We start from the raw sequence: 26,612 nt of genomic DNA on the forward strand, positions 1-26,612 counted from the left end.
TGATTGACTAGCAGTGCTCAGGAGAAAGGATTTCTGACCCATATTGATTGAAGGCACTCCTCCCATCCCACGTGCCCCCCGCCCTTTAATATGATGGGTATGAGGAGGAGATGTGGGGCTCCAGCTGGCTTCCCAGCTGACAAGCAAGTCCCTATTACAATCTACAAGTTTGCTGATGACACCACCATGGCAGGATGGATATCTAACAACATTGTGTCAGAATACAGAAAGGCAATAGGGGGCTTGGTGACATGGTGCAATGAGAACAACCTCTCTCTCAACATAAAGAACTGATCATTGACTTAGGAAAGAAAAGAGAAGAACATGACCTCATCTACATCAACGGAGCTGAGATTGAGAGGGTGGAGAGTGTCAAATTCCTTGACGAGAGCTGATAACTGTCCTGGACTTCCCAAATAGATGTGACGGTCAAGGCGGCACAACAATGCCTCTTCTTCCTCAGCTGGCTTGGGAAATTTGGCATGTTTATAAGGATCCTCACCAACTTCTACAGATACACCGTTAAGAGCATATTTTCCAAATGCATAATGGCCTGATACAGCAACTGCTCTGCCCAGAACCGTAAGAACTACAGAAGGTTATGTGCACAGCCAAGACCATCACGGAAGCCAACCTTCCATCCATGGACTCCATTTACATGGCTAAAAGCGCGGAAAGGCTGCCAAGGTCATGAAAGACCCATCACAGCCCGGTAGAAGATACAGAAGCTTGGACACAGGCACCATCAGGTCCAGGAATAGCTTCTTCCTGGCTGTTATTAGGCTGATGCATGGACTCTCTAACTTGAAATAACACTGATCTTGCTAATGTTGATCTCATCTAGCACACACCCTGTGCAACATAACCTGTATGCCTCTGTTGAAGGTTTTCTTTACCCTTTAATCTGTATGTTTTTGCCTACTATGATCTGCCTGTACTGCTCATAAACAAAACGTTTCACTGTACTTAGGTACATGTGACAATAAATAAATCAAATTAAATCAAATTAAATTCTGCTCATGTTCCTCCCCAGCTCTGTTATGTTTATTACTGATTTCCTCTGATATGCAGCATAAAAAAAATGTCAAAATGTAAACTTCCATGTGTTGGAAGTAGCCAGGCTAAATTTAAAATTACCAAGAAAAGTTTTTTTGCATAAACGTAAGGTGCTAGTTAGTCCAAAAATCACAAGAAACTAAGGACTGAATTATGACTAGCTGTCAGCCTCTTCAGATTTTCAAACAAACCCAGAATCTGGCTGTTGAAGGATTCTTTTGGAAACAACAGAAAATCTCATGGCCTAGTTCTAAGCCTAATGCCATTGTTTTCTTTTTTCTTGATGCTACTACTAATTCATGCTGCTATTAAAAATGTAATCAGAAGTCAATAGGACAGTTAATACAAAAATATTCTTTGCTATTTAGTTTCAAGTTGTTGGAATTCTACTGTTTATGGTTTTTTCCAACATTGAGTTCCTCAGCAACCATGCTTTGATACCTCAGGCTGCAGTTATGTCCAGGAAGAAGTGAAGGAACTATCCTGAAATTGGATGCTGTATGCTAATATGGAAACTGATCTTGTCAAGTTAAGTTTGGTTGAATAGACTGTAAGGTCACATTAAGCATTCACTCTTTTCACAATTAATGCACATTAAACACACCAAGCTCCTTTTAACTGCACCGTCCAAACCCTGACCTCTGTCATCCAGATAGACACTGGCAGCTGCTGCATGGAACATCACTATGTACAAGTTCGCTTTCAAGCAGCAGACTTTTGTGGCATGCAATGGTATCCCTGTACATTTCACTATAAATAGATCAAAACCTTAGAATTCCCTCCCTAACAGCACTGTGAATCTACCTACACCATACAGACTTCAGAAGTTCAAGAGGTTGCCCACCATCACTCTCTTAAGGGAAATTATATGTAACAAGTGCCAGTAAAGCCCGCATTTTTTTTTACAAAAGCCAATACTTGAATCATTTGAAGTTTGGGCAGAATTTAGGCTCAACTTTTATTGTCCTCAGCATTAAAGACGCAAGTATGGTTTGAATTGATTTGGTTCCAATGGTAAAGTTGTTTGAAATCTTAGAGATTGTGCTTTGCTCATTTGAATATGCTGATCTATGAAATAGATTTGATATCTTTAATTTCTCTACTGGAAAGGTTGGTCCCGTGAATGTTGTTGCATTGTTTGATTGTTAATGGGCAATTGAAGTTATTGATTTGGAAGAATATTGTTAGAATTTTGATTTTGTTGTACAAAACACTTTTAGTTGCCTTTTTGTAATCTTTGTTGTTGGAAAGATTATTGTTTTAGTACTAAAACTGGAAGCTGTTAAAATTTCAACTGTTTTAAATGCTTTCAATGTAAAATTTGATTTTCCTTTACAAATATTGTTTTTTCATTGAGGCGAAGTAAGCTTTTTATTCCAGGATGGTTGAAGGGATCTTCAAATATCTGTGGGTTGAACTTTCTCAAAATAGCTTCAGTCAATAAGATTCATTAATTTCTTAACTTAGTAATAAATATCTGACATGATGTCATTGGTACTGATAATTTCTAGTATAGTTTTCATGCCAAATTCAACAAGGTGTTCAGATTTTTCATTCAATTTGTTTTGTATTTCAATGAATAAGATTGATAAAGTATCTTAGTTGTTGAATAAAATGTTGAATTTGTCATTCAAATCATCAAAATAATGCAGATTTCACTAACTTTATGGATAAAACCTCTGATACTTTGAGTTGTAATAATGAATTTTTTATTCTCAGATGTTTTCCTTTTTTCAATCAATTTTCTTTAAGCCTGTACTAAAGAATTATCTTAACTTGTTGTTAGCTTCATCATTAACGAAACAGTTCAGAAATTTATTAACTCACTTAAGGGATAGAAGATGGCCTAGTAATATTGTCACTTGACTGATAATCTAGAGACTCAGGTAATGTTCTGGGTACTTGGGTTAGAATCCTGCCAAGACAAATAGTGGAATTTGAATTTGATAATCATTTGGAAATAAGAGTCTAATGATAACCATGAAACCATTGCCAATTGTCAGGAAAAACCCATCTGGTTCACTAATGTCTTTTAGCTAAGGAAATCTGATGGCTGACATGTGACTCCAGACCCACAGCAATGTGCTTGACTCTTATCTGCACTCTGGGCAATTAGGGATGAGCAACAAAGTGTGATGCTGGCTTGTGAAACCCACATCCCATGAATGATTTTTAAAAAAATCATAATTGTGGTCCATAGCTTAGGTTTTTGGGCAGAAATGAAACCTTTTCTATGCCTTCCTTCAAAAGACTGGATCTGCTTTGTGTGATAGCAATTGGCCTCTATTCTCAGATACTTAATTCAATTTATCAGTGTAAACGCTCGTGAGCTTTTGCTGCTTTCACTGCTTTTTAAAAGTCTTCTTTTCCCTATTATTGACTGTAAAAGGTTTTCGAGACTTAGTGTTCTGGTGATTTGTGTGGCGAAGAGTGTTCCGTACATTCACAACATCTCTTCGGCTCTGTGGTTTTTCTTTCTGGTTGCTGTCTGCTCTTAAAGCTGCACTGATGATTTCTTGAAAATACTATTTTTTGCATTCTTCACTTATCTAGATGATATCAGTTCAGTTTCTTGACTTTCACTGCTACCACAGTTTTCTAGGTAGTGAATTCATAATATGTCTTTTAATATGATAATACGCTATGAGCTAGGTAGCACGCTACGAGTTTGGTTTCGCGCTGCACTGACCGAGGAGAAAGCAAAATCAATAACTGTCTTCAGGCTTAGAATGCAAAGTAACACTACGTACGATATAATGATACTAAATACTGATGCACATGGCAATCATAGATATACCAGGCTCTGACTTATAGTTGCATCATGTAAGGACTATTCTATCTTCATGGTTCATGCCCGTGAAGTAGTCTCCATTAGTGTCAAGTTCCAGACAGTTCTAACACCTTCCACACTATGCTATTTATGATCAATGATCTGCAGCTCTACGGCATCATGATAAGATTGCTCCAGGTTGCTGATGCCCTTGCACAACAACACCTATAAGTTTTTAAAACTCAAAATGCATAAGTGACTGCAGTAAGACTGTGAACCATACCTGCTGCCAACTTTTCCTCACTACCTCTAAGGATACTTTTCAACCAAAGCTCATAAGAGTATATCTTTTGCAATGGTAACAATGTTTGGAGGTCTTGTGGTACAACAAGCAGCATTATTTTCTCTTTCTGAGCCAGAAGCTCTGGGTCAAAGCCCTACTTAAGGAACTTGATGGCCACAGAAGATGGTTTCATGATAGGTTGACCGTCAACTTGCAAGGCATTAAAATCAGGAGAGTCTCATGGTCTACTAGAACTGTGTGGTCGCTACAGTCTAGCAGCAACCCCCTCCCCCATGTTAAATACTCCACAGTCAGGTTATTGCCACAAACTGTATTTCTCATTTCAAGGGACCTGCAGAAGGAGCAGCAGCAATATAGACAGAGGCAAAGGTGGGATTGGGGTTTTAGCTAGACTATGAGATTCTTTGTTGTTTCCGACAGGATTTTCAACAACCAGAATTAAGGTTTGCTCAAAAATTAGAATAAGTTGACAGCAGACATTAATTCGGCACTTTAGTTTTCCTTTTGGCTTTGGATCCATTAACAATTTGACTTGAAGTGCAAACTAGTTTTGCTAGTTCTAAATTAGTCTTGCTGCTTTAAGCCTCTTTGCACTTATATTTTAAACTGAGCAAGAGGAGACCTGAAAAACAGGTCTCAAATACGATAAAGGTTTGAACAGACAACATTATATGTCTCAAGGTATTTAGTAACTGAGATGCAGTGTTCTGATGGTGGTTGGGTGCAATAGGGAGGGATTAAATTACACTTGGCTTGTACTTACCTTTCTTATTTAATAGTTTAAATATCCATGAGTTTAACTAGGTAAATCAATGGAAATTACATTTTGATTACAGTGCCTTAATGTGCAATTTCTTGCAAAACCTTAATTTAAAATACTTCAAACTCTTGCTTTTGGGTGGATTATGAAAGTTTCTAAACACATTTCCCTCCAAAATTATAGCTAGGCACTATACAAGACTGTAGATTATATTAGATTAGATTCCCTACAGTGTGGAAACAGGCCCTTTGGCCCAACCAGTCCACACTGACCCTCCGAAGAGTAACCCACCCAGACCCATTTCCCTCTGACTAATGCACCTAACACTATGGGCAATTTAGCATGGCCAATTCACCTGACCGGCACATTTTTGGACTGTGGGAGGAAACCGGAGCACCCAGAGAAAACCCACGCAGACACAGGGAGAACGTGCAAACTCCACTTAAAGGAATTCCAAATATGTTGCGTTTTGCAGCAGAGTCAGTTTTTTATTTAGCATAAGCTTAATATATACTTCCGATTATCTTCAGTCATCGCCTCTAGCTTTGTAAATGATAAGCAGCTGGGGCTGGAAAGGCATGAGGTGTATGTTGCCTGTGCACATAGTCCATTTTATGTTTCTCTGCACTGAATTATCAGGCGAAGTGCATAGTACAGCATTTGTGTTAACACGTTTGTAAATCCTCAAGAAATGTGGAGCAGAACTGAAACCTGGAAACAGCTGTTTCCTATTTAACAGAGGAGAAGTTATTGTAGCTGTTTCAGAATTTATTTCCTCATTGTCAAATCAATTTAGTGTGTTTTGATCAGTATAAATGTATGCTTTGATTGTAGCACAAGAATAGTGCCCTTCTATTTCGTATCTGTGATGAACATGTGGAATAGTTAGCTTTTTGCTGAAATCTGTTTGATTACATTTCAGAAATGGGATTATTAAATCTTGCTTCTTTTGTTTATTATTATTGATGAGGTTTGTGCTGGAAGCAGTTTGTTTCCTTTCTGACTATTTTCCCATATATCTCTTTTATAAGCCATGATGTGGAGGCGCTGGTGTTGGACTCGGGTGGACAAAGTTAAAAATCACACAACACCAGGTTATAGTACAACAGGTTTATTTGGAAGTTCTAGCTTTTGGAGTGCTGCTCTTTCATCAGGTAGCTAGTGGTGCTGGATCATAGGATACAGCATTTATGGTAAAAGATCAACGTGCCATTCAGCTGATGTAATGTGTTGAACAAACTTAGATTGCTGTTAAGTCTTTAATCACTTAGATTGGGTTGCAGGTTTTGACTCATTAATATGTAAATCCCAGAACTTCTTTCAAGTCACATTCCTGAGATAATTAAGGTTTTATAATAAAAAGGTGACATCTCAGCTCAGACAATGCATTAAAGGTGTGAGTTAGAGTCTGTCTGTGTTCCAACCTTAAGTCAGACTGGTTGTATTTCCAAAGTAGGAATTTATAAAATGTCACATGGACTGACTGCCTGCAAACTGTGTGCTTTTTGAACAAATAGAATGTGTCTGCAAATATAAATCCACAAAAGCAAATTCACCCCATAGACTTATATGCGTGTGAGGGAGTGAGAGAGAATGTGAGTGTGAGTGTGTGTGTGTTTGTGTGTGATTGCTTGATAGAGTGTGTGTGTGAGTGTGACGGAGTATATGCCTGTGAGAGGGTGTGCAGGTGAGTGTGGGGTGTGTGTGTGTCTGAGAGACAGCATACACATGAGAGAGGGTCTGCGTGAGTGTGTGAGTGTGATCGCGTATAAGAGAGTGGGTGTATGTATGTGTATGTGTGCTTGTGTGTCAGTGTGTGTGAGAGTGTATAGTGTAGTGAGGTCACCTGTAGTGTGACATGAATTCAAGATCCCGATTGAAGCCATCCCCATTGGTACTGAACTTGGCTTATGATCTTATGGTCTTGTGTGAGAGTGTATAGTGCAGTAGAGTCACACCTGTAGTGCAACATGAACCCCGAACTTGGCTATCAGCTTCTACTCAGTCACTCTGCATTGTCGCATATCTTGAAGTCCGCCTTGGAGGACGGTCACCCGAAGATCCGAGGCTGAATGTCCTTGACTGCTGAAGTGTTTCCAACAGGAGGGGAACATCCCTGCCTGGCGATTGTTGCATGGTGTCTATTCATCCGTTGTAGCTTAGTCTTGCCAATGTACCATGTCTCAGGGCATCCTTGCCTGCAGTGAATAATAAAGACAACATTGGCTAATTCACATGAGTACCTGCTGCATACATGGTGGATGATGTCCCCAAGGGTAATGGTGGTATCCATATTGACACTCTGACATGTCTTGCAGTGATTGCCATGACAGGGTTGTAAGTGTTGTGGTTGATATTGGTCCTGAAGGCTGGGCAGTTTGCTGCGAACAATGGTCTGTTTAAGGTTTGGTGGTTGTTTAAAGGTGAGAAGTGGAGACATACTGAAGGTATTGGTGTGGTTTTTTTTAGATTAGATTACTTAGATTACTTACAGTGTGGAAACAGGCCCTTCGGCCCAACAAGTCCACACCAACCCGCCGAAGCGCAACCCACCCATACCCCTACCCCTACATTTACCCCTTACCTAACACTACGGGCAATTTAGCATGGCCAATTCACCTGACCTGCACATCTTTGGACTGTGGGAGGAAACCGGAGCACCCGGAGGAAACCCACACAGACACGGGGAGAATGTGCAAACTCCACACAGTTAGTCGCCTGAGGAGGGAATTGAACCCGGGTCTCTGGCGCTGTGAGGCAGCAGTGCTAACCACTGTGCCACCGTGCCGCCCACTAATGGTGCTCATCCTCATCGATAATGTGTTACAGGCTCTGAAGAACATGGCATGGTTGCTCCTCTCCCAGTACTGGACAACGAAGGGTACCCTATCGGTTGTATCCCGTGTCTGCTTCCTGAGGAGGACATTACTGTTTCTCGCTGTGGCATATCGGAACTGGCAATCGATGAATTGAGCATCGTACCCTGTTCTTATGAGGGTGCCCTTCAGCACCTTCAAGTGTCTGTTGTGTTCCTCTTCATCGTATGCAAAGAGCTTGTCCGTAGGGGATGGCTGTTTTAATATGTTTTGGGTTGAAGCTCGACAAGTGCAGCATCATGAGGTTATCTGTGGGTTTGCGGTAGAGTGAGGTACTGAGGTGCCTGTGTTTGATGGAGATGTGTGTGTCCAAGAATCAGACTGATTCTTAACAGTAATCCATGGTAAGTCTGATGGTGGGATGAAACTTGTTGATATCACTGTGCAGTTGTTTCAGTGAGTCCTTGCCATGGGTCCAGAGGAAGAAAACGTCATCAATATATCTGGTGTATAGTGTTGGTTGGAAATCCTGTTCAGCAAGGAAGTCTTATTCAAACTTGTATATGAAAATGTTGGCATATTGGGGTGCAAAACCCCATGGCTGTTCTGTGTGTCTGGATGAAGAACTGGTTGTCAAAGGTAAAGACATTGTGGTCAAGGATAAAGCAGATGAATTGTAGAATGGTGCCTGGAGATTGGCAGTTGTTAGTATTGAGTACCGAGGCTGTTGTAGCTATGGGGGATGCTGGTGTAGAGTGCCAAAACTTCCATTGTGACAAGGAATGTTACTGGTTCGACTGGTCCGTGGGTGCCTGAGGTTCTGTAAGGAATCTGTAGTGTCGCAACAGAACCTGGGAGTTCTCTGTACAATGTCTGAGCTGAGATGTCCCCTTTTTAAAAATAAAACCTTAAGTTATCTCAGGACTGTGACATGAAAGAAGTTTTGAGATTTACATTAATGAATCAAAACCTGCAACCTATTCGAAGTGATTAAATACTTAACAGCAATCTAGGGTTTGTTCAATACATTGTATCAGTAGTGTGATACTTTGATCTTTTACTATAATTCTGTGTCCTATGATCCTGCTCCACTAGCTACCTGACAAAGGAACAGCACTCCGAAAGTTTGTACTTCCAAATAAACCTGTTGGACTATAACATGGTGTTGTGTGCCTGTTATAAGCATTAGCAAGAATGTTTACAGAAGTGGTATGAAAAGATTGTCAATTATGTCACCCTGGCATGAACCCACCTTGATATCATTGCTATCAAAATTAACAGAAAATCAGTTTCTCAATAGTTATGTCTCCTGAACTTTGTCAGTTTACAGAAGGTTAATAGTCTTGAGTTTCTCAACTGTCCTCCTCAAAAACAGTTTCCCATAGGAACATTCAATTATTGAACAAATGCAGCTTTCTTTCAGTGTAAGTAGCCAGGACCTGATGTAATCTGTTCAATTTCAGTCTGAACTGAAGCTTCTCTTCATTTTCTGGTTATTTTTCAAGTCTGCCTTTGTTATTTGTTACTTCTCACTGTTTTACCTAATTTCAGAGAATAAACTCAAAAGTATTTCAGAGCAACCAAGTATTTACATAAAGTAACCTGGAGTGATCTGGGGTGCTTTCTCACAGTGCTAGGGAAATGGATTCAATTCCAGCCTGGGGCATCTGTGTTGAGCTTGTATATTCTGCCTGTGTCTATGTTTCTGCGGGGTGTTCTGTTTTCCTCCCGTGGGGCTGGTTCTGGGTAGGTTGCTCTTTGGTGGCGCGGGGGGGGTCAGTGCAGACTCATTGGGCCCACTGGCCTCTATTTGTACCATAGGGATTCTATGATCTCTGATTGAGGGATGAAATTGTGATTTTTCATGTTCCTTGAGTATATCTCTGATTTCTGACAGACGATCAGTATTTTTGCAGTTTATTTAGATTGTTTTATAGAAAAAAATAGTTTTTTGTTTAGCACCCATACTCAGTCAGAAGCTAAGTTTTTCAATAGGTTCTTGGTTATTTATACATTTTAAAGTGATTGGAAGAAGCACATCACATCTCACATCAAGAAGAAAATGATATGCTGATAGTGTTAGATTAGGAGCACATATTTAAAGTGAGAGGGGAAGGTTTAAAAAGGACAGAAGGGGCAGCCTGTTTACAGAGAGAGTGGTTTGTGTGTGGAATGAATTGCCAGATAAAGTGGTGGATGCAGGTACAATTACAACATTTAAAAGATATTTGGATAAGTTCATGAATAGGAAAATTTGGAAGGATATGGGTCAAGTGCAGGCAGATGGGACTAGTTTAGTTTGTGAACATGGTCGGAATGGACTGAAGGGTCTGTTTCCATGATACTATGACTCTGTGACTCTATGACCATCAAGCTTCCAGGTTTAATTTAATCAGACTTTGTTACCATGTGGAGAGGGCTGTAATAAAAATGAAATCTATTCTTTAGTTTTAGTCAAAGCAAGTCATATTAAGGTATTTATAGATTAAAATTCATTTGTTTCCAGCTTTGGTCAATGAATGTTACAAAGATAGCTTAAACTGGCTTTGAAGTTGCAGCATGAGAGGAGGCAAACCTCGTTGAAACAAAATATCCCATGTGATTCGTTCCATAGCATGTATAACGCCTGGTTGGTTGTTTATCAGGATGTCAGTTACCTAAATCCACACCCATTACAAATCTGCACATGTCCAGTTATAATGTTTAAAATATGAACACTCTACAAGGAACAGGACGCTAGCCAGTGGTGTAAAAAATGATAGTTTGCCTGTAGCTTTTCATGAAGCTTTGATGCAAGCAAACAGGGTTCTAGGTTGTATTCACCACAAATACATTGTTATATCCAAGAGCTGGTTTAGCTTCACTTATAACAGTGTCCAGTTTTAAATCCCTTTAGAATAGGTTCTGGAAAGCATATAGAGTAAGTAATCCATTAGTTTCCAGTTTAAAACATTTCAGCTCAGTCTTAGCAGTTTAAACAGATATTGGAATGGGGTAGTTTATCTGTAGCTTGCTGTAGCTAACTAGTTAAGGTGATGGCTTAGAAATCTATTAGAGCTTTCCCAGACAGATTCAAATTCAGCCAAACATGTTAGGGTCTTGTGATGCAGTCCCTCCCTCTGGGCCAGAAGATCTGGGTTCAAGTCCCATGTGCCCTGGAGGTGTGTCATAATGTTTCCGAACAGGTTGGTTAAAATAACTAAGGGACTCAATTGTTTTGACACCGATCACTTATGTCAATTGGCTAGTTAGGTAGGGTCAGGGTTTAAGTAAGGGTCAAAGTAGGATAGACATTTGGTTGTTCTTTCCTAAAGATTTTATCTGTTCAGTAGGTTGCTGGTTAGTGCAGTGCTAATTTGTTTAAGAGAGCCTACAACATTTTTCTGAACTGGGGAGAGGTTCACCACTTAGAAAAGGTAGCTTATACTCTATCAATTAAACCAGGGCCAATATGATATCTTGGTTTAGTTTTAGTCACCTTATTGTGCTATGAGGAATTTTCTCAGGTATTTGCCCTGATAAGACTGTTTTTATTCTTGGTTCCAGGTGGGTGAAGAGTGGTTGTGTTACCTGGACTAATTGGTCTTTCCTGTATGTCATTTTGACACTTTCATGTGTTAGTATAATTGCCAAGTTAGCACTGTCTTTCCTCCTCGCTTTGGTGCGTTCTAGATGCTAATTCAATGTGATTGCTGCCAGTTTGATTTAGATGGAGGAATGGGTAAAGCAAGAGGAGCAACTGTTGTTGCTAAGTCTGTCAGACGATAATAGGTGAAAGTGTTTGCTCATAGGGGTAATAGCCAGCAAACAGGATGTATAGGCTGAGAGTCTGTTTTCTTGGAATCATCTGAACAGCAGCGTATTAGACAGCCATTTTTAAAATTTTGGCAGATATCTGAAGTCTCCGACAACAGAATATTCTGCTTTCTGGGTGAGGAGACCAGTCCTTGCAAGCATCTGCCAATATTACCACTATTTTTAACTTACTTGGCATTGTCTCCTTCCAGTCTGTGATAAATGGCTTCTTCAGCATAATCCAGTGCACAGGTACATTAAGAAAGCCAACAATGTACTGTTCATCAAGACTAAACAGTAAATCAGTTTCTGTCAATGCAAGAGGGATCAGTGACTTGCAGCAGGGAAGGGGAAATTGACATGATATATTGTTCCAGGAGTTGTCATACTGCTCAGAATAGAGTTTTGGTCCATGGTCAGAGATGAGTGGGTAGCAAGTACGAGTGAGGCATGGTGATTGAGAAGCAAGAAGTGGACGAGCTTCAGTCTTTTAAATTGTCTGAGAAGTTCGAGATTCTAGAAGGCTGTTTGGACAAATGTGGTGGCTACAAATTATACCTTTGAAAATATAAACCAAGAGTCAGCCTTAGACTCCATGACTATAGAAAGAAGGATGTTAAACAGAAGTGCTAACGTTAGAATTGGTTCTTGACTATTTCTGTTTTATTATATGACTTGCAGTATTCAGATTTTGCTGCAAAAGTATTCTCAAGCTTCAGCAGTCTTTCACAATCATTTGGGACCTCCCTGCAGGGTTGAGTCTGGTGTAGTAATGGTTAAGTCTGGTGTAGTAATGTAACGGCAAACGGAAGTAAGATGACACCTCTAAATATTTTTAGCCAGTTTCATTACTGGTGTTATTCAGGAAATGTGTTTGACTGCTCACCAAAGCTGTCAGGTTTAACTTGCTGAAGATACTTTGTGTGACAGTATACAGTGCTGCTGGGTGGAAAAATGGATCAGACTATATATTTCAAAGTCAAAGATTCACAAGTTGTTCTGACTGGTAGGTAAATTTTACAAACACACAAACTACAGTGAATGTTTGAAATGGTAATTTGTTTGGTAATATTTTAAAGTAAATATTACTCCAAAATATGCACTGATGTCTTTAACTAGTTTTGATAAAAAAGTGTAATGTCATGGTGATCTGTTTTATGTTCTCAACGCAAACATTGTTTGTATACAGAAGTATACTGCAGTTAACTTGAGTGCATCAGTGTAAAAAAAAATACAATTTTATAACAGTCTAAAGGTTTGAAGTTTTGTACACACAATTAGTTTTGATAAATCATGTGCTGTGGTATATAGTTAAGTATCCAAACAGAATTATAGAATGGAGCGTATTTAGATAATTCGACACATGGGCTGTACTTCCTGATGCTCAGGGAATTGTTTCTGAAGCACAATTGGGAGTTGCGCATGGCAACCCTGCAGAATCTCCAATATAGCAGACTGCAAGGAATTGCATGGGAAATTCAACATTCCACTGAGCAATTGCTTAATGCTTCAAACACTCCAAATATATCAATTTAAATCAGATAATTCAGATGATCCCAGTGCAGTTAAGTAAATAGTCGCACCATAAAATCCTGATTAATTTTAATTCAAATCTTGTCTAACTCTTGGGTACTTATTTAATTGACCCTCAACTTAGCATGCACCCTTCAGTCCCTTTATATCACCCAGAGACTGAACAGGCACACTCTTCTCTTTTTATTAATTTATATGATGTGGACACCATTGGGCCAGCATTTATTTCCCCTACCTAGTTCCCCTTGAGAAGCTGGTGGTGAGATGCCTTCTGGAGCTGCTGCAGTCCATGTGCTCTACGTAGACACACAATGCCATTAATGAGGGAATTTCAGATTGTGGACCCAGCAACACAGATGCACTGATGATATATTTCCAAGTCTGAGTGGTGAGTGGCTTGGAGGGGAATTTCAAGGTGATGGTATTTCCATGTATCTGCTGCCCTTGTCCTTCTAGATGATAGTGGTTGTGGGTTTGGAAAACCCTCCTGGAGATAACTCCTTCCTCTGGGAGTTGACCTCATTCTCCCATTTAGCCATTCCAACTCACTCTCCTAATTTGTACCTAGGACATGGAGCCCAATCCCCAGATCCCAGGACCCGACTCAACCCCCAACCCCATTGACTACACACTGTCAGACCAAACAACCCTTTCCGTGCTCCAGGCCCAACTCTGCTGCCCATTGGGGATATGATCCTCCAGCCTCTTCCACCGCTCTGGACCTGACAGCAACCTCCGACCTCCTGTGGACCTGGTATCTCCCACTCTGGCCTATCCTAAACAATCTATTATTTAACAGGTTTCCCTTGCCAGCTTGCATCTTGGCTCCCTATCCACTGCCCACCTGGCACCTTACTAACCAGAAATTGAAAGTATGCAAATAGGGAAGGGAATGGCCGTGACCACAGTGGGAGTGAGCAAGTGAGTGACCATTGTACGAGAGGCTACCAATGTGAGGGCCTTTAAAGGGAAACAACATCACACCTAGACCCAGGCACTGGATAGGACACAGACCTGTGGACTCCCTCAACATCCTAATGCATTGGTATCCTAACAACACATTTATCTTATATACTTAAACTTTCACAGGAGCTGCCAATGTTGCAGTCTGTGATGGTGGACATTTACATTTCAGAACATGACTGCTATGAAAAAGGCTGTATGACTTACCTTTCTCCAACTGTTCTGTCTGAATGGAATTATGGCTCCACATTTCTGAAGGAGTCCTGATCGGAACCTCCTATCAGAAACGTGGAACTCATACACAGCGTGAAGGAAGAAGTGCAAGGTCAATCTGTGGAGAGCACCGTTCCTCAGAAAATCCTACCTGCTGTTACATAAAGATTTAATAACATAAAGAAATTTGCAAATTATCTGGAATTGTTTTAGGCAGTGTACTGTTTTGTGTTGTTTTTATATGTCAATCCAAAAATTACAATAGCAAGTTAGTTTTGCTAAACCTAGATAAAACACAATTTCTGACTTAGACGGAGTATTTCATCAAATTCTGGGGATCACATTTTAAGAAGGATGTGTAAGCTTTGGACAGTATAGAGAAGAGTTTACTGGAATAGTCGCAAGTGTAAAAGATGATGGATTCATGGATATGCAGAAGAAGCTGTGTTTTTTATCTTTAGAAAATAGAAGGTTAAAAGGAGAGTTGAAAGAATCTTCTAATAATCGTATAGTGTTTGGATAATGTTGCAATATTGTAAGAGACTATTAATGTTTAAAGAGGAATTGAAACTTCCAGTAATTGCAAACAACCAGATGTAAGGTTATAACCGTGAAATTTATAGAAAGTTGCCAAATAACCTACAGTGCATTGCCACCAAAGTGCCTCAATAAGTCCTGTCTCTCTCCTATAACTTAATGTACTCCTTGGTTCAGCAGGCTGAGGAGAAGGGAGCTGACTAAGCAATAGAACCCTTTGGCCCTGGAGGTTAGGTTAGGTGACCCCAAGGATGTTTGTGTCTAGATGAGCCAGACATATCAAGATTTTCTTACCACATGTAAGTGGATCCTCTGCGAAGTGAACTCCCAAGGTTCTGAGGGTCAGCAGACAGGGTGGAGCTCTAGGGCCTGGCCACCTCTGAACTGTCCTGAAGGGAGACTTCTGAAAGGCTTGATTGTGGTTCATCTTCCAACTGGGTGCTACCTTGTGTGGAAGGGGACACCTGTAATATACGCCAGGGTCCCCATTGCCCTACTGCCATGCCTTCTTCCTTGAGACCAATTGCTGGGGAGATGAAGTGCAGGTGGGCCTCTCCAGCTGACCCTGAGTGTACAGGACTTGCCTCTCCATAGCAGGCTTGTTCTGAATCTGTCTGCATGGCCTATGCTGCAAGCCATCTGTTCTGCCACCCTTAAATTTTATTCATTTGTGGGACTTGGGCGTCACTGGCTGGCCAGCATTGATAACCAATCCCTATTTCCCCTTGAGAAGGTGGTGGTGAGCTGTCTTTTTTAAACCGCTGTAGTCCACTTGCTGTGGGTTGACCCACAATGTCGGTAGGGAGACAATCCCAGGATTTTAACCCAACGACTGTGAAGGAATGGTGGTATATTTCCAAGTCAGTGTGGTGAGTGGCTTGGAGGGGAATTGCAGGTTGTAGTGTTCCCAAGTACCTGCTGCTGTTATCCTTCTAAATGGAAGTGGTCGTGGGGTTAGAAGGTGTGGTCTAAGGATCTTTGGTGAATTTCTGCAATGCACCCTGTAGATTGTACACACTGCTGCTAACGAGCACCGGTGTTGGAGGGATTGAATGTTTGTAGATGTGGTGCCAATCAAGTGGGTTGCTTTGATTGATGGTGTCAACTTTCTTGAGTGTTATTGGAGCTGCACCCATCTAGGCAAGTGGGGAATATTACATCACATTCCTGACTTGTGTCTTGTAGATAGTGGATTGACTTTGGGGTGTCAGGAGGTGAGTTACTCGCTGCAGTTCCCTAGTCTTTGACCTGCTCTTGTAGCCACTGTGTTTATGTGGTGAGTCCAGTTGAGTTTCTGGTCAATGGTAACCCTAAGGATGTTGATAGTGATGGTAATACCATTGAATGTCAAGGGGCAGTGGTTAGAGTGTCTCTGATTGGTGATGGTCATTGTCTGGCATTTGTGTGGCGCAATAGTTACTTGCTGCTTATCGTCCCAAGCCTGGATATTGTCCAGATTTTGTTGCGGCTGAAAATGTGTTGCTGGAAAAGCACAGCAGGTCAGGCAGCATCCAAGGAACAGGAGAATCGACGTTTCGGGCATAAGCCCTTCTTCAGGCATATGCCCGAAACGTCGATTCTCCTGTTCCTTGGATGCTGCCTGACCTGCTGCGCTTTTCCAGCAACACATTTTCAGCTCCGACCTCCAGCATCTGCAGCCCTCACTTTCTCTCACAGATTTTGTTGCGTTTGAGCACGGATTGCTTTAGTATCTGAGGAGTCGTGGATAGTACTGAACATTGTGCAATCATCGGTGAACATCTCCACTTCTGACCTTATGACAGAGGGAAGGCCGTTGATGAAGCAGCTGAAGATTCTTGGGCCTAGGACACTATCCTGAGGGACTCCTGCAGAGATGTCCTGGAGCTGAGATAACTGACCCTCTATCTTCCTTTGTGCCAGGTATGATCCTAACCAGAGGAGTGTTTGCCCCTGATACTCATTAATTCCAGTTTTGCCAGGGCTCCTTGATGCCATACTCAATCAAATACAGCCTTGATGTCAAGGGCTGTCAGTCTCACCTCTCTTGTCCATGTTTGAACCAAGACTGTAATGAGGTCAGGAGCTGAGTGACCCTGGGAAAACCCAAACTGGGTGTCACTGAGCAGGTTGTTACTGAGCAGATGCTGCTTGATAGCACTGTTTATGACTCCTTCCATCACTTTACTGATGATGGAGAGGAGGCTGATTAGTCAGTAACTGGCCGTGTTGGATTTGTCCTGCTTTTTGTGTGCAGGACATACCTGGGCAATTTCCACATTGTCGGGTAGATGCCAGTGTTGTAACTGTACTGGAAGAGCTTGGTCAGGAGAGCGGCAAGTTCTGGAGCACACATCTTCAGTACTTTTGCCGGAATGCTATCAGGGCCCATTGCCTTTGCAGTATACAGTGCCTCCAACCGTTTCATGATATCACGTGGAGTGAATAGAATTGGCTGGAGACTGGTATCTGTGATGTTGAGGACCACTGAAGGAGCCCGAGATGGATCATCCACTCATCACTTCTGACTGAAGATTGTTGTGAATGTATCAGCTTTATTTTTTTCACTAATATGCTGGGCTCCTTCATTATTTGAGGATGGGGATATTTGTGTAGCGTCCTTCTCCAATGAGTTGTTTAATTGTCCACCACTATTCACGTCTGGATGTGGGAGGACTGCAGAGCTTAGATCTGATCCATTGGTTGTGGGATCACTTAGTTCTCTCTATCACTTGCAGTTTATGCCGTTTGGCACGCAAGTAGTCCTGTTTGGTAGCTTCACCATGTTGACACCTCATTTTTAGACATGCCTAATGCTGCTCCTGGTATGCCCTCCTACACTCTCCATTGAACTATCCCCTGGCTTGATGGGAATGGTTGAGTAGGGGATATGCCAGGCCATGAGGTTGCAGATTGTGCTGGAGTACATTTCTGTTGCTGTTGATGGCCCAGTCTGGAGATGCTAGATCGGTTTGAAGTCTGTCCCATTCAGCACGGTGATAGTGCCACACAACATAATGAAGGTTATTCTCAATGTGAAGGTGGGATTTTGTCTCCACAAGTACAGTGTGATGGTCACTTTTGCCTATACTGTCATGGACAGATGCTTCTGCAGCTGGCAGATTAGTAAGGATGAGGTCAAATATGTTTTTCCTCTTGTTTGTTCCTTTACCACCTGCTGCAGACCCAGTCTTGCAGTTGTATCCTTTAGGACCCGACCAGCTCGATCAGTAATGCTGCTGCTGAGCCACTCAATGTCCAGGTGGACATTGAAATCCCCCACCCAGAGTACATTTTGTGCTCTTGCCATCCTCAGTGCTTCCTCCAAGTAGTGTTCAACATGGGGAAGTACTGATTCATCAGCCGAAGGAGGATGGTATGTGGTAACCAGTAAGAGGTTTCCTTGCCCAGGTTTAGACTGAAGCCATGAGGCTTCATACCGTCCGGAGTCACTGTCAAGTACTCCCAGGGCAACTCCCTCTCGACTGTATACCACTGTGTAGCCACCTCTGCTGGGTTTGTCCTGCCAGTGGGACAGGAAATATCCAGGGATGGTAATGGTGGTGTCTGGGGTGTTATCTGTAAAGTATGATTCAGTAAGAATGACTGTCAGGCTGTTGCTTGACTGGTCTGTGAGATAGCTTCCCAATTTCAGCACTAACCCCCAGATGTTGATAAGGAGGATTTTGCATGGTCGACGGGGCTGTTTGTGTTTTTGCTATTGTCTTTTCCAGTTCCAAGTCAATGCCAGGTGGTCCATCCAGTTTCATTTCTTTGTTGAGACTTTGTAATGATTTCTTACAACTGAATGGCTTGCTTGGCCATTTCAAAGGGCAGTTGAGAGTCAACCAGATTGCTGAGGATCTGGAGTCACATGGTGGCCAGACCAGATAAGAATGGTAGATTTCCTCCCCCTAAAGGGCAGTAGTGAGCCAGATGGGTTTTTCGATAATTAACAATGGTTTCATAGCCATCGGTCAACTCTTAATTCCAGATTTTATTTTTTAAAAATTGAATTCAAATTCCACCATCAGCTGTGGTGTGATTTAAACCCAGGCCCCCAGAACATTATTCTGGGTTTCTGGACTCATAGGTCAAGTGATAATACCACTAGGCCATCACCTCCCTTAGTGAGTGCTATTTCTTTCTGTGACCCATATGAATAATTTCATTTTCCATTGAAGTTTTACAACTTTTTTTTCCGATAGAGTTTTATAGCTTTTAGCTTATTTTATACAGACAATAATTGAGATACTGGCCCTCCCTAGAGATCTAGAAATGGATCACCCAGTGTTGAAGTTTTTCTTCATTTTCCCCTGTCCTCTAACTTAAGTTACTTAAATTTAGATGTTTGACTTTTTAATACATTCATGTTGTTTGTCAATTTATTCACCAGGATATTCCTTATAACAGTCTAATTTCTTAAACTAAAAGTTATATCCTCAGACATAGGAATTATGAACCAGATGTTTTCAACAATAGAGTGACTATAGACAAATGTAAGAGCTTCTTTTCAAGTTTCTCCCTGACACAGAGAGCTTCTTTTCTTTGGCAGCACAAAAAAGGAAGAAAAAATAAATAAAATAAAGGATATAATGTTAAACATGGTGTAGGAACAGAGAGGTCTGGGGGTAAACATGCACAAATCAAGTGTATCAGGAGAGGCTAAAAAAGTGATTGAAAAGACATTCAAGCTCTTAGGCGTTATAAATAAAGGCATTGAGTACAAAAGCAAGTAATTTACTGATAACCTTTTTAAAACACTGGTTTGACCTCAGTTGGAGTATTTTGTCCAATATAGGATTCCACATTATGAAAGCATTTGGGATGGTGTCGAAAAGATTGGTAAGCATTGTTCCAGGACTGAAACACTTCAATTCTGTAAGTAGATTGAAGAAGCTCTGTAGTTCTATTTAGCAAAGAGCAAGCTGAGAGCAGTTTTGACAGAATGTGAAAAAAATCAATGCTCTGGGCAGAGTACAAATGAATGAATGCTATTGGCAGAGAGGTGAAGAACTAAAGGACATTAGTATTAGACAATGCAAAAGAACCATTTACACCATGAAGAAAATGTGTGTATGTAGCAATTAGACAAAAATTTAGAATGCAGAGCCTGAAAAGAGCAGTGGAAGCAGATTTAGCCAAGGCTTCCGAAAAGAAATTGGATGATTATCTGAAAAGAAAACTATAGTGAAAATGTAGGGAATGGATCTAGTTACATTCATCTTGCAGAAAGTTGGTGCAGTCTTGACATGCCATGTGTCCTTGCTGTTGCCTGTTAGCCAGTTAACCCAAGCTAAGATATGCAGTCAGTGGCTAAATTCATCCTGCAAGGGCATCTCCATCCCCATTCAGTGAGAACAGCAGCTTTCCATCAACCAAGCCACAGTCACTAGAGTATCACTGCATTGGAACCCCAGGTGAATAGACACAGAAAACAAGCATCAAAAGCACGTGTGATGCTAAGTAGTCACCTTTTGTGTGCAAGATGATTTAATTTTATTTGCAAATTTGGTGTGGAAAGTTCATGTTGTGGAGATTAATATTTTTGCAGCATGGCAAAGTAAACACTGTGATAGTCAGTGACAGAAAATAGATAAGGGTGAATCTGTGAATGAATGTAACATTGGAGTTTGAGTGACTGGGACTGCAATCAGAAGAGATCTTCATGCTGACTCAGGTGGAAAGGAGTTGTCAATATTGTCCCCCTGTTTCCTCCTTGTCCTCATGCTCCTGCTCCTCACCTGCTCACCATATAGCTAGTGGCAAGGGTCGTATCCTCATGGTGAAGAAGTGGTGCAGGATTCAGGGCACTTGACTTCTGTTTTTCCAAGTGCTGTGGGTCACTTTCAGTGCATTCAGATGCCAGGAGTATTGCATCAGCACGCCAATGGCCGTTACAATAACACTTCATGAGATAGCATTGTTTTCTGTGTATATAGGCCATCTACATATGTGAATTGCACATCAGAGTCATGAGTTATGTGACCAACAGAGAGACTGTGCCTACCAGTGGCCACCATTTGGTTTATGATGGTGGATCAAATGTAACTGGCACCGTAACTTCTACCAAGATACTAAGTATTTACATGCATGTTGTACTGCTCATGGTCACATGCCAAACAGTATTGAAGATGTGGAATCTGTTTTGATATTAGTAGAGAGCATTATTGACATGTGGCATATGCAAAACAATGTGTATGTAGTAAGCATGCCTTTATTGAAGTGCATCCATCTCAAAGTATTTCTGCTCAAATTCAAATCAGACCATCAATCCCTGATTACTTTGGTTAGATACGGCCTCATGGTATGACCTTCTCCACCTCCTGCATCTTCTAGTATCTGCTTGGTCAGCATTCCTGCATCCAGTTGTGCTCTATTCCAATGGAATGTTGATTGATGCATAATTTCTGTGATTAACTAGTTTATTCAGAAGCCTTCAAGTCAGCAAAACGTCCTCAGCATCTGGAATCCTTGTCTCTGTAGAACATCTGTCAATTTTTAACTTCTACCCACATCCAAACCCACATATTCCTGCATATTAAAATTCCCTCAATGCAGTCTGTGATTGCAGGACAAAATGATGTGTATCTTTGCAGCAAACATGACTGTTGTTCACCATGTAACCTGACATTCCAATTTACTTTGTGCATAGGTTCATGTCAATGTTCATCGGGAGCAAGAATTTCCCTGTGGATGATGATTTTGTTTTTGGAATGAATCTACCATAACTCCTGCAGACATGTCTCTGATGAGTGACCATGTGTTGACCATCTACTTTGTCATTTTATAAGTTTGCATGCTGCCAGTATATGAACTGGCACACATATCAAGTAGTATTGCATTGTCCTGAAGGCACAAGAACTTCCACATACTCTGAAGCTGAAATGAAGTGAGGCACAAGGATGAACTGAAGAATAAAAAGAAAAAATTGGATATTGAGCACATCTGCAACTTGCCATGCAGTGTATGCACACTGAGGGTCAGAAGGAATAATAGGTTGAGGTATGAAACAAAATCAGACACAGAACAAACTGCTTCTCTCGGTGTTGCCAGCCACTTCCCCATGATGGCAAGTGTCTTCCTTCAAGTGAGAATGTGGATTGCTGATGAATTCTCTCCCCCTCTATACCAGCCTGCTGACAAGAGTCGTGTGCAATATTCTCCTGGAAAAAAAGAAGGGAGTGTATTAGTGACAGTCTTGTTACATATTTGGAGAATATGGTTATAATGCTGGAATAGCTGCTAGTCAGTGTGCATGATGTATGTTGAAGGTCAGTGGAAGTTGTAAAATTGTTGAATGTGTGACTTGAGAGGGAACAATGATTTTTGAGGGTTGGGTGTGAGGCACAGTTTGAATGTCTTGAGTGTGTGGTAAGTAAGTTTGTAAATTTAATAAAGAGACATGAGCAGAGGAGAATAGGAATAGTCAGACCTAAACTCTAGCTAGATTTTTGAATATCTGGAACATTGGGGAACAGAGCATGAGTGAGAGCGAGGAATTGAAAGAAATCTGTATTCGTAGGCAAATAACCTTGATTTGAACAAATTGTGTGAGTAGGGAAATGCATGATAGATGTGGTATAATGTCAATAAATGTGACGTTAGTAAAAACAGGAAGGCAGATTATTATCTGAATGGCTTCAAATTGAGAGAAGTGAATGTGCAATGAGATGTGGTGACCTCATACATGTCCTGCTGAAGGTAGGCAAGGAGATGCAGCAGTGGAAAATAATACAAATGGTATGTTGACCTTTATAATGAGAGGATTCAAATACAGGAGTAGAGCTATATTGCTGCAGTTATGCAGGACCTTGGTGAGACCACATGAAAAATATTGTGTGCAGTTTCAATCTCTATATCTGAGGTAAGATGTACTTGCTATAGAGGGAGTGCTGGGAAGGTTTACCACCTTGATTCTTTGGAGGGCAGGACTGATGTGTGAGGAGAGGTTGAAGCAGTTAAGACTGTATTCACTGGAGTTTAGAAGAATGAGGGGGTTTCTTAGAAACCTATAGCATTCTAGCAGGATTAGACAATGTAGATGTAGGAAAGGTGTTCCTGATAGTGAGGGAGTCCAGAACCAGAGATCACAATCTAAGGATACAAGGTCAACATTAGACCTGAGATGAGGAGAAATTTCTTCAGCCAGAGTGGTGAGCCTGTGGAATTTGCTACCATAGAAACCAGTTGAGGCCAAAACATTGTATGATTTCAAGAAGATGTTGAAGGAAATAGCACTTGAGGCTAAACGGATCAAAAGATATGGGGGCAAAAGTGGGAACAGGCTCCTGAGTTGGATCATCAGCCATGATCGTAAGAAATGGTGGAGCAGACTTAAAGGGCTTAATGGCCTACTCTTGCTCCTATTTTCTAATTTTATATGAATGCTATTCTGGCGTTGCAGCAATGTTCTGGGTGCTAAGTGGCTCATAATTTCTTCCTACTAACCACAGATAAGATACCTTGAGGTCTTTCTGCACATTGTGAAATAAAAATGCTCCTTCTTTTAATTATTGCATCTAAGGCAGCATCAGTAAACCTTGCCTCTCACTGATAATTGTTTCAAAGATGTTTTTGCAAAGAAATTCTTTCCCTGGTTTCTGCAGCCAGAATACATCTATCTTTAAGAGGTATTAGCTGACATTAAATATTGACAGACATGTTCAATTTCCAAATCCCACCCTCCCAACCATTATCCTACTCTACATACCTGCATAATGATATGATCAGTCAGTACAAGTATTTTGCGCAAACTGAATCGTTTTTGCAACTCAGCATGAAATGGACAGCCGAAACATGCCTGACATCAGACAGGATTTGATTCATAGGCCAATTTAGTTTTGATCTCAAAACTGAGTTGGATTGTGCTGTCTCAACATTTATAGTCATCTACTTTATCAGGAAAACTGTCTTCTATAAACTTCAGAAGCTTCATTAAGGTTTAAGTAGAGAAAGAAGGAAAGGGAGAGTAGATAATAGGCTTCAGTATAATTTTGACTTTGAAAATATCGCCAATTACATTTTGAAGGCAACTAATTATTTATTTGTTTTGCTGATAGCTAGGAAAAATAATAGCAATCTCTGTCCGCCAGGTATATGCTAATACCATTGAAAGAGACAGAGAGAGAGAGAGCCATGCAAACAGCACCACTGGTATTTCATATTTGTTTTTGAAAAGTAAATTATACTTTCCGAGTATTATTAAAAAAGTAAATTCTCAAATTCCATCCAAATTTACCAACAAATAAGGACATAAGCAGTTGGCTCAAGTTACTATTAAAAGTGAGAATGGAAACCATTGGAATTTCTGGATCTGTTTCTCAAATTCTTCTGGTTCATCTTCAATTTGCACTAAACTGAAAATTTTAAGAATGGAAATGAGGTTTAGAATGTAAGGTTGTAAAAAAAAAATCATAAATTGATCTACAAAGCTACCAGGAAAATGATATATTCTGTGTTTCACATGTGGCTGGGGATAATTAGTAAGTTTGCGGATGATACAAAGGTACAAGATAGAGATTAATCCAGACAAATGTGAGGTGATGCATTTTGGAAGGTCAAGTACAGGTGGAAATCATACAGTGAATGGCAGAACCCTTAGGAATATTGATGTGCAGAGGGATCCAAGTGTGCAGGTCAATATCATGACAATATCCAGGCTTGGGTTGACAAGTTGCAAGTAACATTTGTGTTATGCAAATGACAAGCAATGAGCATCTTCAATCAGTGACAATCTGACCAATGCCCCTTAACATTCAGATTAGATTAGATTCCCTACAGTGTGAGGAAACAGGCCCTTCAGCCGAAACCCTCTGAAGAGTTACCCACCCAGATTCATTTCCCTCTGACTAATACACCTAACACTATGGGCAATTTAGCATGGCCAATTCATCTGGCTTACTGGAGGAAACCCATGCAGACAAAAGGAGAATGTGCAAACTCAACACAGACAGTCACCCACGGCTAGAATTGAACCTAGGTCCCTGGCACTGTGAGCCAGCAGCGCTAACCACTAAGTCACCAGGCCACCCTAGTCAGGAGCATGATCAAATATTCCTAACTTGTGCCTTGTCCATGGTGGGCAAGCTTTGAGGGGTCAGGAACTGAGTTACTTGCTGCAGTATTCCTAGCCTCTGACCACCTTTTGTAGCCACTGTGTTTAGTGGCGAATACAGTTGAGTTTCTGGTCATGTGAGAGTGTGTAGTGCAGTGGAGTCACCTGTAGTGTGACATGAACCCAAGGTAGGCCATCCCCATTGCACTACACACACACACACATAAACACTCTTACAGACCCTCTCTCACACACAAGCTTTCTCTCATACACTCACATACACACACCCTCTCACAGATCTAAACCCATTTACACTTACACACATACACATTTACACACTCGTATGTCCCCCACACATCCACATGCACACACACACACACAAATATAAGTTTGTGGGATGAATTTGTACTTGCAGAATTACATTTTATTTTGCTCAAAAACTGCATGAATCCATGTAAGATTCTGTAAATCCATTTTTTAGATTAGAATCAGTTTGAACATTGGGGCACAGACAGCCTCACACCTTCAACGCATTATCTGGGCCAACATGGCATCTATTGTTAAAGTTCACTTGAGAATGTAACTTTAAAAAAATGTTCTGGGGATTTACATACAAAAGAACTGAAACCAACATGGTCATTCTAAAAGATGAGAGACTTAACAAACAATCCAGGTCTTTTTCAATATATAATTTCAGTTGCATCACACTGTAGACTTTTGCTATAAATTCTGTGTCTTATGATCATATACTCCACAACCACCTGATGAAGGAGCAGAGCTCAGAAAGCTAGTGGTTCCACATAAACCTGTTGGATTATAACCTGGTGTTGTGTGATTTCTAACCAAAATAAAATCACTTGGTTCATCCATCACCCCTAGGCTCGCTGACCTCTATTCCTGATGAAGGGCTTTTGCCCAAAACTTCGATTTTCCTATTCCTCGGATGCTGCCTGAACTGCTGTGCTTTTCCAGCACCACTCTAATCTTCACTGACAAGCTCTGGCTCCCAGTTCAGTGACACTTCCATTTTAAAATCCTCATCTTTGTTTTCTAAAATCCCCTACCTCCAAACAAAAACATCGCTTCCTGCTGTATGTGTTAAAGAAAAAGGTAGAAACCATGATGTACTGAAGTATACAAGTTCTTGAATCTTCCTGTATAATCAAATATGAAATGCTGCAATAAATGATGACAGGTAGATGATGACAGGTAGAGATTCCTCAGCTAATTGACCCAACTTCCAGACCTGAAAATATGTATATCAATGCTCTCATGCACAAGACCATAAGATATGGGAGCACAATTAAGCCATTTGGCCCATCAAGTCAGATCTGCCATTCAATGATGGCTGATATGCTTCTCATCCCCATTCTCCCCATAATTTTGATCCCTTTACCACCCCCTCCCCCCTTACGAATCCAATTCTGATCTCCTGATTGTTATGTTGTCAGGGACCTCAAAGTGAAGGAGCCATTGGGAAGTAGTGACCATAATACAATAAGCTTCAATCTGCAATTTGAGAGGGAGAGGGTACAATCGGAAGTGACAATATTTCAGTTGAATAAAGGGAACTATGGAGCTATGAGGGAGGAGCTGGCCAAAGTTCAATGGTGCAATACCTGAGCAGGGATGACAGTGGAGGAACAATGGCAGATATTTCTCTGTATAATGCAGAAGATGCAGAATCAGTTCATTCCAAAAAGGAAGAAAGATCCTAGGAGGAGGCATGGGTGGCCATGGCTGATGAGGGAAGTTAAGAAACATATAAAGTTAAAAGAGAAAAAGTATAACATAGCAAAAATAAGTGAGAAAACGGAGGACTGGGAAGC

At 40.9% G+C, this 26,612-nt stretch overlaps 1 protein-coding gene across 2 annotated transcripts in view; it reads left to right on the forward strand.

Moving 5' to 3' along the window:
* fgd4a (FYVE, RhoGEF and PH domain containing 4a) overlaps window positions 1-26,612 on the forward strand; it is a 253,803-nt gene that overhangs the window by 63,757 nt on the left and 163,434 nt on the right. The window contains exon 1 of one of the 2 annotated variants that reach the window (XM_043709244.1): window positions 12,378-12,507. The exons of the other annotated variant lie outside the window; for it this stretch is intronic. Within the exon in view, the coding sequence (XP_043565179.1) occupies window positions 12,456-12,507 (52 nt within the window). The 5' untranslated portion in view covers window positions 12,378-12,455. Of the gene's footprint in view, window positions 1-12,377; window positions 12,508-26,612 lie in introns of those variants that run through there. 2 annotated transcript variants of the gene reach the window in all.

This window comes from Chiloscyllium plagiosum, chromosome 19 (genome assembly GCF_004010195.1).
Source record: "Chiloscyllium plagiosum isolate BGI_BamShark_2017 chromosome 19, ASM401019v2, whole genome shotgun sequence".
Classification (NCBI taxonomy): Eukaryota; Metazoa; Chordata; class Chondrichthyes; order Orectolobiformes; family Hemiscylliidae; genus Chiloscyllium; species Chiloscyllium plagiosum.